Source organism: Epinephelus fuscoguttatus, linkage group LG10 (genome assembly GCF_011397635.1).
Source record: "Epinephelus fuscoguttatus linkage group LG10, E.fuscoguttatus.final_Chr_v1".
In the NCBI taxonomy this organism is placed as follows: domain Eukaryota; kingdom Metazoa; phylum Chordata; class Actinopteri; order Perciformes; family Serranidae; genus Epinephelus; species Epinephelus fuscoguttatus.
Genome location: NC_064761.1, coordinates 40,972,040 through 40,988,749, shown reverse-complemented (window position 1 = coordinate 40,988,749; position 16,710 = coordinate 40,972,040). Strand labels below are relative to the sequence as shown.

Genomic DNA, 16,710 nt, shown 5'->3' with positions numbered 1-16,710 from the left:
AGTTTTCAAGCAACAAACCCCCAAAATAACCCAGTTCCCTCCTGTAATTCCTATTCCGATTATAAGTCTTCTATAAATATATCACTGTAAACTACATATCTTTGGGTTTTGGACTGTTGGTCACTTCAAACAAGAAATTTCAAGATGTCACCTTTAGTTTCTGGTGTATTGTGACAGGAAATATGCCAACATTAAGGTATTTTGGTAAAATAAAATGTTTTTTTAATGTGCTACATTCATCAGACAGCCTGAGTCCATTACTGCGGCAACTATTTTTCAACATTTTGAGTCAGTTTTCAAGCAACAAACCCCCCAAATAACCTATTTTCCTCCTATAATTCCTATTCTTATTGCAAGTCTTCTCTAATTATGTCATTATAAACTAAATTTCTTTGAGTTTTGGACAGTTGGCTGCTTAAAACAAGACATTTCAAGATGTCACCTTTAGTTTCTGTTGTTTTGTGATAGGAAATATGCCAACATTAAAGGTATTTTGGCAAAATAAAATGTTTATTAATGTGCTACATTCCTCAGACAGCCTGAGGAACCACTGTAACATTTGAGTCAATTGTCAAGCAACAAACCCCCAAAATAACTTAGTTCCCTTCTATGAGTCCTATTCCTATAATAAGTCTTCTCTGATTCTATCAATATAAATTACATATCTTTGGGTTTTGGACTGTTGGTCGCTTAAAACAAGACATTACAAGATGTCATCTTTAGTTTCTGGCGTATTGTGATAATGAATCTGCCTACATTAAAGGTATTTGGGCAAAAGCATGTGTAATGAATGCACTAGTACTCAGAATGTTGTTCAATGCATTGAATGCACCAGCGAGGATTTTATTTTGAAAATCTTAACTGGAAGTGCTTCTTTAAATTACTATCTAGTTAACTTAACGTTGAAGATACACTGTACGTGGAGCAGACACACTTGATGTGTCCATATCAATTCTCTGATGTCGCCTTAATATTTTTTGGTTGTTTGTTTTATTGAAAGAGCTTCCAACATGTTCGGCAAAGTGCTTTTATTTTGACAGGTCACACCGGAAACGGCTGTGTATACAGTAGCACACTTCACCTACTTCAGAAGTTAACTATGGTACGTGGTAGGTAACCAACGGTTTTTCTTACGTAGTAACGTTAGTTAGCTGTGAACTTTAAAAACACAATAGGTGTTGGACAGACGGGCCGGGCAGACATGATGCTTCCTCGCAGGCAGGACTACGGGATGAAGAGGACCGGAGGACCGCGCAGTGGCTCCGTTATAAACTTTAGGACCACGGTAATCCCGGGCTCCGTCCGCCGCAGCTCCGCAGTGCTGCCGTCCGTGCTAACGTTTCTGGTGATCGTAGCATCCGGAGGCCTGCTGCTCATGATAGAGAAAGGAATGCTGAACAGCATGGAGACGCCTCCACCCCGGGGGAGCCTCAAGCGGCTGGACTTCATGCGGCAAGTTGGGAAGCACAGTCCGGGTGGTGTGGACGTGGACTCCCAGGTACAGTCATGTTAATACACCGGGAAGTTCTGGGGAAGTTTACCAGTAGTGAATTGTTCCGGTGCAGTCAGCGGCGATTTTGATTCGTCTCGTGACTGTGAGTTATTATTTCACAACATTATAAGATCTGTGTCAGAAACTGAGGGATTTAAGGATCTTACAGTCGTTTCATTAGTGCTGTATGCAGTGGGTCATGAGCCACTTTCACTTGGTCATCAAAGGGAAAACCACAGACTGTTTTTGAATTGCAGTGGTTTGTTACTGTGTTCATTAAAACCCTCATATGTGCATTTTGTAATCTTAAATTTGTGATCTTTATAATGGGATCAAATGGTATATAGCTGGTCAGATGTAACCCCAGATTAAAAGTGTGCATTTTTATTTTTTAAGTAACTCTTGCCATTTCCCAAACATCTGCTCACTTTAAAAGGGAACTTAGTGGTTTTAGTGTCGGACTTTCATAAAGCTGGGGAACTCCCAAAAGATCATTTTAATAAGGAACAAAAAAAAACAATCAGCAGAGGCTGAGATATCCTGACTTTCGGTCCCATCATGCAACTTGAGAAGCCTTTTGTACACAGAGATGGCACTGTAGCCTCCTGAGACCCTGTGTCCTCATATGAGGACATCACATTTTGGGCTATACTTCATTCTGCTTAACTCAGACCTGTTGTCCTTGCTCGTGGACACTTGTTTGTGCCATCTAGTGGTAGTAAGAGCACAATACAGTAATCCATGTAAAAACAAGATGGCAGCCATCTCTGCCAAGTCAGTCTGCAGCAGATCCTGACACAAAAGTGGACAAGGTCCAAAACCTGATCACAGTTTATGGTTGAAACGTGTTTATTTATCATTAATAATGTTTGTAGTTTGATGTGGCGACAAATCTGCCCAATTTGAGCAACAGTAACAAATACTCGTTTTAAGACACTAGGACTTTATTATCTTCTCGTTTGAGGACACTGGAACCTAATTAGTGTTGACAGTGTTTATTTTTTATACTTATAAGGTCCTACTGATCCCAAATTGCTAGGAGACATTTAAAAAAAAAGTCTGGGTCTCAGGAGGATAGGGCCGCTACAAAGTCCTGTCTTTACTCCACTGTGCATTTTTACACAGAACCAAACATAAGAGGCATCATGACGCTCCAGTGTGTGATTTCAGATTCATGCCAGCATAAGGAAGCAAAAAAATAAATCATTACGCTTGACACAAGTGTTGGCCTTTAGTGTGACATATAACATCACTATCTAAGCAACAACAATGGAATAACATGGCAATGCTAATTATTTACCATTCCTGTTAAGGAGCTCCATCACCCAGTTGTGTTTTTTTTCTCAGAGACAGCATCTTTATTCAGTTGTTCCCAATGAGGAGAGAGCGCTCTGCCTCTTCTGAGTGGCAGCTCCATGTGCTTTAAGATGAATATCTCTGAACTTTTCAGAAAGGTGCCGGTGATGTCACTGCTGCTCCTTTAGCTAGGCTACTGTCTGCTGTCACAGCAAAGATAGAAAAGCTCATTTTTGGGAGCAGATCACCTGGCAGACACTGGATGTTGCTAGTGAGTGTTGTGCGTTTTTTGATGAAGCACTTCCCAGCGCCCTGCCATTGCCTTTCTGCTGAAGAAAAACACTGTGCACACAGGCCTTTACAGACATTTTTGGCCGCCGTTGTTCTTCTTTGAGTTAGCCGCTAACTGCTGCTAACTGCTTTGTAAATTTCCCACATTGGATCGCACATATTAACACGTCATCACAACGTCACACCTCTCCCGTGCACAGTCCTGTCCTGCCGGCTGCCCCTTTAACACAGATGCCAATTCAGGGCTGTTGCTACCTCTGGGGTTAAAGGGGAGACAACTCAGTCCCCCATTCTGCGACTGTATCTTTTATACACAACAGCGAGGTGGCAAAATGGCATGCTAGTCCTGCCTTGAACAGCCAGGATAAAGGGGCTGTAGTCTTTTCATCAGTACTCATATCTTTCAAACTCCACACCTCCAGCTTGTATGCAGTCTGTCTGTTAAAACATTTTCAAATCTCAACAAGATAACTGTGTGAGGGTGATTTTCCCAGACTTGACCATATACAGCTGATTCCACAGGCTGAGTAATAGGAGCTGTGACTAGTAAACTTATTGGTGTAATGCTCCCTAAAGTCACTGGTTTGTGTTCACATTTAGATCCTCCAGGAGATCCGTAACCGCACCATCAGGACCATGTGCAGCCAGAAGAACATGCCCCACAGCATTTGGTCCCTGAGCCCTGTGCAGAGGAAGACGCTGCTGCAGCACATCCTGGTGAATGACCAGTACCACTTCCTCTACTGCTACGTCCCCAAGGTGGCCTGCTCCAACTGGAAGAGGGTTCTGAAGGTTCTGAACGGAGCTCTGGAGAGCGTGGACGTCAACATCAAGATGGATCACCGCAGCGACCTGCTGTTTTTGTCCTCTCTTAAACCAGATGAGATCCGCTACCGCCTCAAGCACTACTACAAGTTCATGTTTGTGCGGGAGCCCATGGAGCGCCTGCTTTCTGCGTACAGGAACAAGTTTGGAGAGATTGAGTCCTACCAGAAAAAATACGGGGTAGAGATCATAAAGCGGTACAGAAAAGGCCACGCTAAGGAGTCAGCTGTAACGGGAGATGACGTGACATTTGCAGAGTTCATCCGTTACTTGCTGGATGAGGATGTGGAGCGCATGAATGAGCACTGGATGCCAATGTACAACTTGTGCCAACCGTGCGCTGTGTCCTACAACTTCATCGGCTCCTATGAGCACCTTGAAAGTGATTCAGAGTTTGTGCTCCAGCGCATTGGAGCGCCTCCTCATGTGCGCTTCCCAGAGAGGCAAACGTGGTACAAGCCGGTCACCACAGAGACACTGCACTATTATCTGTGCACCTTGCCACAGAAGCTACTGAGGGAACTCCTGCCCAAGTACATTTTAGACTTCTCCCTCTTCACTTATCCTCTCCCCAACACAACCACTGAGCACTGCCGACATTAAATGTGCAATGTTTTATAGTTTTTAGATTATTTTTGATGGAGAATCTTTTTTTACTATTTTTATTCCTAGGGAACAAACAGTATTTTGATAGCTGTTACACATTGTTACTTGAGATGTTGGAATGCCATCAAAAAATGCTGATTACAGGAAGAGATGCAGACTTCAAAACCACTAAAGCTTGAAATCAGCTGAAGACAAAGACAAAAATGTAAATCACTGTCCAATTTCAACATGTTCCTTTCATGCACTGTTACAGTAAATGAACCAATTCAGTATATATTGATGGAAATGTAAAAACGGTTGCCAGACCAAACTTTGTATTTTGCTTGTTTCTTCATGTACATAGTGGAGATGGTTTAAGGGTCAGTAGTTTCTGTGGGAATTCAGTGGTTTAGCAGGCTAAAACACAAACTCACAGGTTTGTGGGATTTAAATCAAGCTTGTGTCTCTTTGTTTTTTATGTCGCAGCCTCTCCTCCCCATCCGGCTCCCATTTTTTTTCCTATAACCATGGACTATTTAGCTCGTAATAAAACAAAAGTTGAAGTTTTGTGATGTACATCACAGCAATTTCTGTTATTTTGTATTGCTTTATTTTATGAATAATTTAATAATTTAAACATCATTGAAAAAAAACAAAAATATTAAGCACAACACATGTAACCACAGGCTCAAACTAATACTGCTCTTGCTACATTTATGAGGTTAAAGTCGTTAAGTACAAAATTTATTTTAGAAGCACTGACTCATTCTCGAAGCTGAATCCTAAGTTTATCAATGACTGAAACGTACTGACGGAGAGGACACTTTGCATCCAGATATGCAAGAGGAGTCAATGAGAAGATGGATATTTGAATGGAAACAAATCACAGTAAATGTTAGCACAGTCATTAGTTTAAGTCGTGGCATGATTTCATCCTGGGTGCCTCAAGCTGAGCTCATACATAAAGTTGCTTGAGGCTAATTAATGCCAAGACTTGTGACCTTAACAACTCATGTCCAAGCACAAGCTTCTAGTGGTTTCTGACTCACTCATCAGATCCTTCATTTTGTCTGCCTCTCTAGTCGTTAATCCTTGAAGCTCACGCTTCTGAAAAGAGAAAGAGAAAGGATTTTAAAAATAGTTACAGCTCATCATTTTTTATTTTTACCCAAAAACTGCGCTTCCTGTTTAATATTAAAAACTAAATAGCTAAATTCCCAAATTGAAAATCTAAACCAAAAACATTGAGCACTAAAACAGCTGTATCACATTCACGTCCAAAGCCTTACTTGTCTGCTGACTTGTCAGTGGAGCGGTTAAGAGTGCGGAGGATGGAGCGCTCTGGGGACGTGTGATGAGGACTGGCGGAGAGGGACGACGAACTCTGCAAGGACGAGAAGGACACACCCTGTCTGCGCATCTCCTGGACTGCCCTCTCACTGAGGACAGAGAGACAATTAGACAATCACAAAATGTATTGTTTGTGCCTCCAGTGTGCCGTTACATCTCTGTAACTACAACATGTATCAAAGTTGTAAGTACGTACTTTTAAATTGCTTCAACACTTTTGATAATAAAGTCGTTTGAGTCATTTTTTAAGCAAAAATGTCAGAAGTCATTGATTCTAGCCTCTCACCTGAATATTTGCAGGGGGAGGTTGTCTCATATGTATGTGTTATATCTATATCAGGGCTCTACATCTTTACGCTTGCCAGCAAAAGTGACGGTAAAAGCCAACCCCAGCATTTTTTAAAAAAATTTTTAGGGCATCTTCCCTTTATTGATCGTACAGCTCAAGAGAGACAGGAAAGGTGGAAGAGAGAGGGGGGGATGACATGCAGCAAAATCGCCACAGGTTGAAACTGAAACCGTGCCACTGCAAAGGCTTCAGTCTATATCGGGCACACGCTCCACTAGGTGAGCTAGAGGTCGCCCCTATACATGTGGGGTTTTTTGGCGCTATGTCTCTTGGATGCTGCTGCTGCTTACAGTGTGGCACCTGGTCACAAACTTTAATAGCAGCCCAACTTTACCTGAGCATTGTACAGGCATCCCGAACACAGAGAAGATGAAGAAAATAGGACGGTACAAGCAGAGGGCAGAGTCTCCACCTCACACTGAGAGTGGGTCATAAGTGATGATTGATTGATTACTTCTGTATGAGTCTATACATTGCTAATTTATATTGGTAATATATGCACAGGTATATATTGATTTTTCACATTCTTTTGGTCACTTTTACTTCCAGTAGTAACTGGCACAGGTGTGGTTTTACATTACTTTACTCATCATTCACTGGGGTCGCAGCTTTTTAGACGAAGAGGGTGAGTGTTTGGCACCGTTATTTTCTGTTGACCGTAACCGCATACCATAATATTTTCTTTCATCTCATTTTGCTTTAGTTATCCAGTTGTTTTTGAACGAGTCACAGTTAAGAGCCTACTCATCCTCTTAGCTGCTTTTTCATTGCTAGTAGTCGCTACACCAATTAAGATCTTATATTTAGATTAGTGAATTCAGTGTCCTTTAAGACTTTTTAAGGATCCGATACTTGTAGTTGAATATTTTTGGGTTTTGGTCTGTTGGTCAGACACAACAACATCATCACCTCGGGCTCCGATAAGGTGAGAAAATAATTGGCAGGTTAACTGATAATAAAAATAATCTTTTAGTTGCAGGCCTGAGTTTCCAGATATTCTAAAAGAAGGAAAGCATTTTTATTTTCACCAAAGCTTGTATGAAGAAATCGTTTGTTTCAAGCTGCACGAGGACATTTCCAGTCATGTTTCTCCATCCTGATGATCTACTTTAAAGATCAAAAGTGATGAAAGTTTTTTTCAGCCTACTCCAACTCAATACGAAAATAATTTAGTTTGTGAACACTAGTGTTGCATCAGTTACAATAATAATATAATTACATATTGTTGAATTTTAATCACACAGCTTAACACAAAATACCTTTTGTAGATGTGCTGACAGATCTAATTTGTGTCAGACTTGATTTCTGTGCTGAGGTAAGAGTTGTCAACGTCAGTGTGAAGACCGACACTTGTTCAGCTCACCGTTCAAAGCGTTCAGTCGTCAACTGTCTTTTCAGAACGTCCATCTCCGTCTGCAGCTGAGACACTTTGCCGCGGAGCTGGGACACCTCCCTGGCATGCTCCGCACTGAGTGTATTAACACACATGCAAACATATCAGAATCAGCTGTTTGAACGAAAAGGCATGTATCCAAGTCTTACAGTTTAAGTCAGAATACTTTATTTACGTTTTGCTGTCAGCCAGGGTCAGCCTATCACGTAGGACCTTCAGCTCCGACTCCCTCTCGCTGGCTGTCAGGTGGGTTTGGAACTCCTTGTGCCGATTGGTGGAGAGAAGGGTCTCAAGGTTACGGACAGTCAGCCTCTCACTGGCAAGTTGTTTCTTCAGTAGCTCTGCCTCTGACTGAACATCCTCCAGTTCTCCGGTAACCTACAAAACATGCACATTGTATTTACAGAAAGCCTAAATAACTGTTGTTGATCACTTACATGTATAACCTCCAGTTGGATGCAACCAGCTCAGAGCAAAATTAGCAGGCCCCACTCTCTCTAGATCCATGCTCCTGGAGGTGAGCTGACGTGCAGCGAGCTCCTTGCCAGAGTCCAGTTTGACACACAGCTCCCTGACGGATGCCAGATCCGAGAGGAGTGCGGCCTTCTCCTCCTGTGTTTTGCGTAGCTCCTCCTCTAATCGGGACATCCCTCGAACCAGTGACGATACTTGGGCCTCATAAGCCTGCAGGGCCTGTGCGTGCTTGGGAAACAGTGGAGGGGAAAGGTACATTCATCATATTGTAACATACGACTTCCACATACACTTGCCCACAATGTGGGTGCATCAGCAGCTTCCATCCCGTGTCTTACTTGTTGGATTTCTCTCTCCTGGTGGCCGACAGTGTCACGGAGGTGCCTGCGTTCAGTGTCTGAAGAGAGCAGCTCCAGGCGGATGGAGTTATTGAGGCCTTCAGCCTGCTGCAACTTCTGCTCCCGCTCCTCCACCTCAGAGTGAGCCATCCTGAAACGCTCCAGCAAGTCCCTGTTCTCCTGCTCCTGTGGGTCAACACAGCAGTCAACTGGCTGACAGGACAGGGTATATAGGATGGCAATATCTACTATACAGAGCCTTAAACAACCATAGAAGTGGACAGTTTTGTCTTGCCTTTGTGGCCATCAGCTTCTCTATTCTGGACACTTCAGAAATGTACGAGTGGACCCTCAACTTCAGCTCATCCTTCTCGTGCAACGCCTCCTCCATCTCCACATGTACAGCCTGCACAAACACAACAGGAGCTGCTGTTATTTTGTCTTAATTTCCATCTTTTCTTCATCTGTGACACAGAGGAAACAACAAGAGACTAAAAACAGTACTGTTCATAACATACTTGGTTCTCTCTGGTCATTGTAGCCAGGTCATCTTGCAGCCTCCTGTTCTCTCTGATTGTGATTTCCTTGTCTCTCCTGAGTCCTGCCAGCTCCTCCTGACAGGCATCCAGCTGCCTCCTCAGGCTGGTGATCTCCCTCTCACGGCTGTTTAACGCCCCCTGCAGCTGACTGCCAGGATCACATATTAAGAAATCAGCTTATTGAGGGGAGGTATGACTCTGTCTCATTTGGTTGCTTTAAAAACCAACACAGAACTTTGAGAGCACAATACTCACGCTAGTGAATTGTCCATGTTTGTGACTGTGAGTCGCACATCTTCAAGGGTGTGTTCCTGTGTTTATACCACATAATTAAGCTTCATTAGTAGTACTCATCCAGCACAACTCATGATCCCTGGCTGTGAAGAGATCCCTTGCTAAAGTGATTCCAGTGGAATTGATGGGGGACAAAATCCTGATTCCATACAAACATGTATTTAAGTTTATTGGATGTTAATTTGAGGCTTCAGCAGTCTGAATTAGTCAAATCAAGTGGGTTTCTTCCCAGGTTAGAGCCAGTTAAAGCCCCAATTCCACCAAACATATTCACTGTGGTTAAAACTGCACAGAAAGAGGACTGTGGGTTTTTTCCTCACCTACTGTAAACTGGATGAGACATTTTCAATGCCAGTATGAACAGGTGGAATGATTACAGGGACCAGTAACTCTTTCATGGTACATATGGGCATGTGAGTATTGTTTTAAGCAGACTTGGAAAAATAAAGTGAGTCTATACTTGTTGTTTCGTAGCTACCTTTTTTGACAGCTCGTCCTGGAGAACAACCAGTTTTTCAGTCTTCTGATCCACCTCATCCTGCAGAGCATCTTTCTCTCTGTCCAAAGCAGAGATGGACTTCTGAAGAGCAGCCACTTCCTCCTTGTGCTTGGAGCCTCGCTGACTCAGCTCCCCTGTCGCACAAAACAAAACACAAATAAATAAATAAAAAATCAAGCAAACGGCCGAGCAGCCAGAGAGGGAGAGAGCATTACAACAATACAGCACCAACTGTGGCAGTCCATCCTGCACCTCATAAAATCCACAAATATTTACCTATTGTCTCCTCCAGTTTCTCAATCTGCTCATGGGCAGCATGCAGCTCATTCACTTTCACAGACAGCCTGTGCTGGGTATCAGACAGTGACTGCTCCATCTGCTCCTGTAGCAGCCTACAGACAGAAACAACCACTGATCATTTTCAGCTCACAATATGCATTTAACACACCTCCTGGAAGTAGAATAATGGGGTCAGAACCTCGGCAGTGTTAAGTTGATAACTGCAGATATACATTACATATCACTGTATCATAGTCATATGATTCAATTTCTACATTTTTTCGACACAGACCTCAGAGCGTTAGCCTCGGCCCTCTGCTGAGAAACCTCCTCTGCGTTCTGGGCCAGAACAGCGGACCGAACCTTCAGCTCCTCCTCAGCAGCCTCCCTGTTCTCCTTCAGCAGAATAACCTGTGACCGCAGGTCCAGTCTCTCCCGCTCCAACTACACCCCAAAACAGACACAGCGACACAAACCCAAATCAGGACCAAAGTAACAGTAGTGACCTTCACATAATAACTGTGTCCTGGGACTTTTCAGCATTTTTAGACATCATGAGCACTTGGCGTGGGGACAATGTTTGAGCAGATTTATTAAACATCCACCAGGCTTACACTCTTAACGGCATTCTCCAGGTCAAGAATCCTCCTCTCTTCTCCCTGTCGGTCTGTGAGAGCTGAAGTCTGGGCAACCTGCAAGAAGTTTAAATATTTGTGTGTTCGGCTCAGCACATTCCAAGTTATAAAAGGAATTTACAATGTGCCAGTGTGGTTTTTGTGCTGAGCTGAACGACGAACAGATTTAAGTCGAGCTGCAACAAATTATTTTTTGTATTTTCAAATAATCTGCAGATTATGCTTTCAATTAATTGGTTACTCATATAAATGTCAGAATAAATGTACAAAATACTGACAAATTGCCAAGATGACGTATTCAAATGTCTTGTTTTGTCCAAACAACTGTCTAAAATCCAAACATATTCAGTTTCCTGTAACAGAAAACTAAGAAAAGCAGCAAATATTGGTGTTAAATGTTTGCTCAAAATGACTGAAATGTTGGATCAATTGTTAGAATTGTTGCTGATGGACTTTCTGTCAATTGAAATATTTTTATAGGCTAAATGTTGTAGCTCTACATTCTAGCAAATGAAATATTCAAGATGATGGATATATTTAAGATTTGCACGTGGGGAGGAATAGCATTTCATCTGTGGACCATAATGATGTACACCATGGCAGACATCACTCTGGGACTAACCTTTAATCTCTCCATCAGCGTGTCTCTTTCAGCGGTCATCTGCTGGATTCTGATTTCTGCCTGTTTAATCTCCTCCCTCAATTTCAAGAGGTCAGCTGACACATCTGTGCTACGGGCCAGCTTCAAGTCCTCTTGAGTCTGAGTGAACAAAAACATTTGGTGCTTAACAGAGTAAAATAAGAAGTTTCCACGTGCTGTGTGAAGTAACGTTTCTCTCACTCACTTGTTTAAACAGCATTTTGAAATGGTCTCTCTCAGAGCTGAGGCCCCTCACGTTGCTCTGGATGTCTTCCATGTGCTTCTCAAAGTCCAGCAGAGCAGCCTTCAGCTCGTCTCTTTCTTGTACTAAACGAAGAAGTTCTGTCTCTGAAACACCTCCCTGAAAATGTGAGGCCATTATGTGCTTTTTGCTTCAGCTTTACGAGGATCACCATGTTTTATTTTATGGTGTCTTACCCTTTTGGACCAAGGACTTCTGCCCCTGCTTGGGCTACGACTGGGGCTTACATCCTGACTGCCTGCCCCTCTGGTTCTTTTGTAACGCTCGGCCTCTTGGCGATAGAAATCCCTCTCCTCCTCCAGACTCTTGACAAACGCATCCAGCCGCGACGGGGAGCGTTCCCTTCCACAAACACCATATTTAGTTCTCATGGCCTCCAACTCCAGCACCAGGTCTTTGTCTAGGACACAGCAGCATGTCAGTAAGACACTAACATCAACAATGTAAAGCTGCTGTAAGAATCTGTTTTAAGAGTTGCTTACCAGCTGCCATCATTTTCTCGATTTTGTCCTGCAGCCTGATTTTCTCCTCCTCCAGGAAATTCACCAGTCCCTCCATTTTCTCATTCTGCTCTTTGAACTCCACCAGCTGGTCTCTGAGTCGGTCTTTTTCAAAGTCACCTTCTGACTGCTCCTGAATTCAATCATTTACGACAGACTTTGTTTTTAGCTTGTGTAACAGCACAAGGCGGATTTTTGGCAAAATACAACAGTTTATGGTCACTGAAGAATCTCAGTTATATACTAAAATTCAGTAGTATTCCAATGAAGGACACTACTGTACTGTACATACCCTTCTTAGTTTTGTGATAATATCTTCCAAGTCTTCGATGATTTTATGTTGCCTTTGAATTTCTTTCTGTTGAAAGAAAAGATTTGAGGTTTGTTTTTACTGTACCAGTTCACACTTTGTTATCTTACACACATGCAGCTGGAGAAAATCGAATTATTGGCCTAGTCCAACTGAAACTGGATTTTTAAATGCACGTAAACAGCTTAGTCCGACTGAAATTGGACTATCCGTAGCTCCACTAACACACCTAGATAATTTGATGGAAAATCAAACTATTGCTGCATGTATCCACTTAGTCTGACTGGAGTAAGACTCGTTGTTTCTTTTGCGGTCTAACACCCAGAAGAAGAAGAAGATGATGTAGCAGCAGTGCAGTAACTCCCGGAAAAACAAACTAACAAACATCATGGCGACCGAGAAGCAGAAGTCACACTTCTGGACAGACAAGGAAACTACATTCATGCTCCAAAAGCCAAAGGAGCTAAACATTTTGAAGTTTATGGATGGTAGGAAAACGCGAAACGCGGATTTATTTTAAAAAGTTTCTGTACAATATCCGGAACTAGTTCAATATGTACTAAATTAAAAAGGACACAGCGCCGCCTATCGAGGCAGAGTCAGATGTGCTTGGTCAGAAATGTGACTTTCGCTTTTGCATGTATACTCAGACAAGGAGAGAAGTCCAACTTGACTGATTAGCCGAGCTATGAGCTTAGCTCGACAACCGTGTGCATGTAAACGTACTGACAGTTTGTAAATGGATTTTACAAACAGAGTGAAAGTCCTTGTTCAGACACCAGCCCAAATCCATTGTTTCAGCATATCCAGATAGGATTGGTTTTAGGAAACCTGGACTGCAGATTAGCCAAAAAATGTTTGTAAAAATCACATTTGGTGGTGGTTTAAAATGTGATTCCTATCAGATTTCTACAGATGTGTCTCAGTCTAGACGCTCAAATCGGATTCCAAAGTGTTTTTGAACACAACACATGATGACAACGTCAAATTCAGAGTGATGGAGGTGCAAAGCTGCTATTAGCAGGGCGCTAAAGAGGACAACATAAGAAACAACAGTCAGTTGACAGATACAAAAATAGATTGTCTGGAGAGCAAAATGATGGACCTCCATTTCTCATGCTTCTGCTTTGGAAAGCTACATCACCTGCGTTGCTACGTAGTTACTGACACCTGCGTTGTTACCGCAGCAACCCATGCCAATAGGCTGGTGATGTCTGGACACACAAATCCGATCTGATTACTTGCAAAAACAGTGCTGACAGTCTGTCTTCAAGATCTGATTAGAGAAACGAATCTGCCATCTGAGCGTAGGCAAAATGTTGACATTTTAATTTTGTCTTTCTTCCTGCTTTCTCATCGTCTTACTTTAGTTTCTTGCAGTTCCATGTCAGCAGTTTCCAACACGTGCTCCTTGTCCATCTCCATCCGCTTTGCGAGGTCATCTATGTGCGTCAGCTCTTCACACAGTTCCAGGTTCTTTAATGACAGATTGGCCACTTCAGTGGAGGCGTCCTCCTTCTTCTGCTGCAGTGCCTCTACCTTCTGCTCCAGCACCCTGTTGTTCTCCTGCAGATATTCAATCTGTACAACGCAAAGCAGCCACTCAGGGTCAACACACAGGAGAGTGGGTACAAGCAACCCAGCAGACCACTTCATTTCCAATAAATATTCAATATGCATTTTTACGTCAGGGAAGATATCCTATGTGTTAGCAACACTTGCCTGAAGGTTGAGATGGGCGATCAGTTTCTCATTGCTGACGTGCTGAGCCTCAAGGGAAATTACGTCATGAGGTCGTCCTCCTTGAAGAGCACGATTCAAACGCTCAATCTCTCTGTCCCTCTCCTCCACCTAGAAGTATTTACAAAATAAAGTAGCATCTCAACACTTCTTTAACAGCATTTGACATATCACAGCATTAAATGCTTCTAGTCTTACCTGTGTATTTATGTGTTGTATACATTCTTGAGCATTTTCCAGGTCTAGTTTGACCTTTATGATGTCTTCCTGAAGCTCATGAATTCTACAAATAATAATTACAGCGAGTTAAACAGTAGTTGAAGCAGTAGCAATAATACGGATCAATAAGTAACACACCCATCAAGTTGTTGCTAAGAAAACAAACCTTCCATCTGCCAGCTGCAGCAGGTCAGCGATATACGGATCATCAGGCTGCGACACAGGATAGGCTGTTGTAGAGGAGGAAGGTATGAGCTCATCGATCTGCATCCTCTGTCGTCTGAAAGGGATGCTACGCTTCTTTCCACCTGTGAGTGTGTGAGAGGGGAAAGGAGGATCCAATTCTTCAGTTATGGTTAACATGTGATTTTTGGTTGCTCTTTAAAAGATACCAGCATTTACGAAAGTCACATCAATGTGTTGTCATCGAGACCCCTGGCATTACCTGGTGTCTGCACCACAGCTTGCATGTTCTTCTCCTGCAGCTGTTGGATGCGCTCAGCTTTCGCCTTGCTATCCTTCTCCAAGCAGCGAACTTTGTGCACATATTGATTATTTAAAAACTTCAGGTCAGATGTCTCATGGTCCAACTTCCTGATTTGGGTCTTCAGCTCTGAAACAAGACAAGTTATCAAGCCAGTTGTGTGTGTGTGTGTGTGTGTGTGTGTGTGTGTGTGTACTCATTAAGGATGTGGGAACATGTTTCAGATTGCCTACTACCATTTAAAAACCATTGCAAAAGTCAGAGGAATTATGTCAAAGTGAGACCTTGAAAGGATCACCCACGCCTTTATTCCCAGTAGATTAGATTACTGCAGTGGTCTGTTCGTAGGGCTTCAGATTATTCAGAATGCTGCTGCTAGGGTCCTGACAAAAACTAGGAAATATGACCACATTACTCCAGCTCTAAAATCCTTACACTGGTCATCTGTCACTAAGAGAATTGGTTTCAAAACTTTTGCTGCTCGCGTATAAATCCTTCTGTGGCTCAGTGCCCAAATACTGTATATATCTGACATGCTTGTGACATATGAACCTTCTAGGACCCTGAGGACATCTGGGGCCGCATTACTGACCATTCCAAGAGTCAGAATAAAGCATAGTGAAGCGTTGTGTTATCATGCAGCACAAACCTGGAATAACCTCTCAGATGATGTTAGACGACTTTGCACCTCTTGTCTGCACTTGTGCTATTTTTAATGATTTATTTATTGTTTTGAATTGTAAATCATTTAGTAATTACTTTTACCTTTTATATCTTTTTTCTCTTAACTATTTTCTGTATCCTTTATTATGTTTTATATTTCATTGCTCTGTAAAGCACTTTGAAGTGCCCTTGTGTATGCAATGTGCTATACAATTAAAGCTGCCTTGCCTTGCCTACTGAGAAGGGGAGCAACAGGTGATCACAGCTTACCCCTGCTGACACGGTCCTTCTCCTCCTTCAGCTTGAGGAGCTCGAGGTGCAGCTCATTGTTCTCCCTCACCACCCGGGCATTCTCCGCCCTGTAGGGCTCCAGGAGAGCATCAAAGTTGCGACTCTCCTTCTCAGTTTTACCTGCTGACAGTTTGGCATTGCGCAGGCTTTCTGTAGTGTGCACCAGGTCACTGTAACACAGAGGAAGACACATCTGTACAGCTCATGGACTGTTATAGACTGGCTGACATTAAGGGATGAAGAGGAGCAGGTGCTGTGAGGATAAAAGCTTCACCTGAATAGTTTCTCCACTAGTGGCAGTGACTCTATACCCAGTGGGTGTCGGTAGCCCAGCTGATCCAGACGCTTCCTCAAATTGACATATTTCCTTTCTGCGCTGTTGTTCATGGCTAAAACCATGACGCAAACACATTGGATAAGTTAGTAAGACAGCTACACACAGACGGTATTTATAATAACGTGAAATAAACAACGTCGACATGCTAACTGTTGTGCTTGCTAACCATGTTAGCCAGTTTTAATGTTGGCTAACGTCTCGTAGCTAGCTTACGCGCTAATAAGTCAACATTAGCATCACGTGTGGTTAGCTACTGAGCTAGCTTTAGCGATAACAATTAGCATCAGCCATTAAAGTTACTGTTTGGTTACCAATAAGCTAGCTAGCGTTAAATCTCAGGTGGTTTGTCTCAACTTACCGAGCTTGGACGGACACTGCTCTCCTGACAGCTAGCTTACTAACGTCAAATTACTTCTCTACGTAACCGACATAAGTGTGTCTCTCTGGCCAATAACTTGCACTACGTTCTTTGTAGTGTTACATTTTGTTCTTCGTTAACGTTTGTTAATGAACAACTCTTGAATTAACATGTTTCCGCGGTAAAGAAGTTTGAAAAGAGCGCCGATGATCTCCGGTTTGGATTCGTCACCATGGAAGTGAGACACACTGTGGAGCGTCTGGGGGA

General features: G+C 42.8%; 2 protein-coding genes across 2 annotated transcripts; one reads left to right on the top strand and one right to left on the bottom strand.

Moving 5' to 3' along the window:
• Positions 1-1,049: 1,049 nt before the first annotated feature.
• On the top strand, positions 1,050-5,285 carry chst14 (carbohydrate (N-acetylgalactosamine 4-0) sulfotransferase 14). The gene is made up of 2 exons (XM_049587360.1): positions 1,050-1,498; positions 3,680-5,285. The coding sequence occupies exons 1-2, from the start codon at positions 1,202-1,204 to the stop codon at positions 4,505-4,507; spliced, it is 1,125 nt and encodes a 374-aa protein (XP_049443317.1). The 5' UTR covers positions 1,050-1,201; the 3' UTR covers positions 4,508-5,285.
• A 171-nt stretch (positions 5,286-5,456) lies between these two features.
• Positions 5,457-16,710, bottom strand: cep135 (centrosomal protein 135). Its single transcript, XM_049587355.1, has 26 exons — positions 16,444-16,710; positions 16,023-16,137; positions 15,728-15,918; positions 14,756-14,923; positions 14,477-14,618; positions 14,290-14,374; positions 14,074-14,202; positions 13,717-13,932; positions 12,334-12,399; positions 12,024-12,174; positions 11,718-11,941; positions 11,485-11,640; positions 11,262-11,399; positions 10,619-10,696; positions 10,297-10,448; positions 10,002-10,117; positions 9,705-9,859; positions 9,188-9,243; positions 8,912-9,080; positions 8,689-8,799; positions 8,394-8,579; positions 8,074-8,283; positions 7,757-7,959; positions 7,552-7,656; positions 5,779-5,928; positions 5,457-5,596 (listed from the first exon to the last, which is right to left on the bottom strand). Exons 2-26 carry the CDS (start codon positions 16,133-16,135, stop codon positions 5,575-5,577), a joined length of 3,492 nt encoding a protein of 1,163 aa, XP_049443312.1. The 5' UTR covers positions 16,136-16,137; positions 16,444-16,710; the 3' UTR covers positions 5,457-5,574.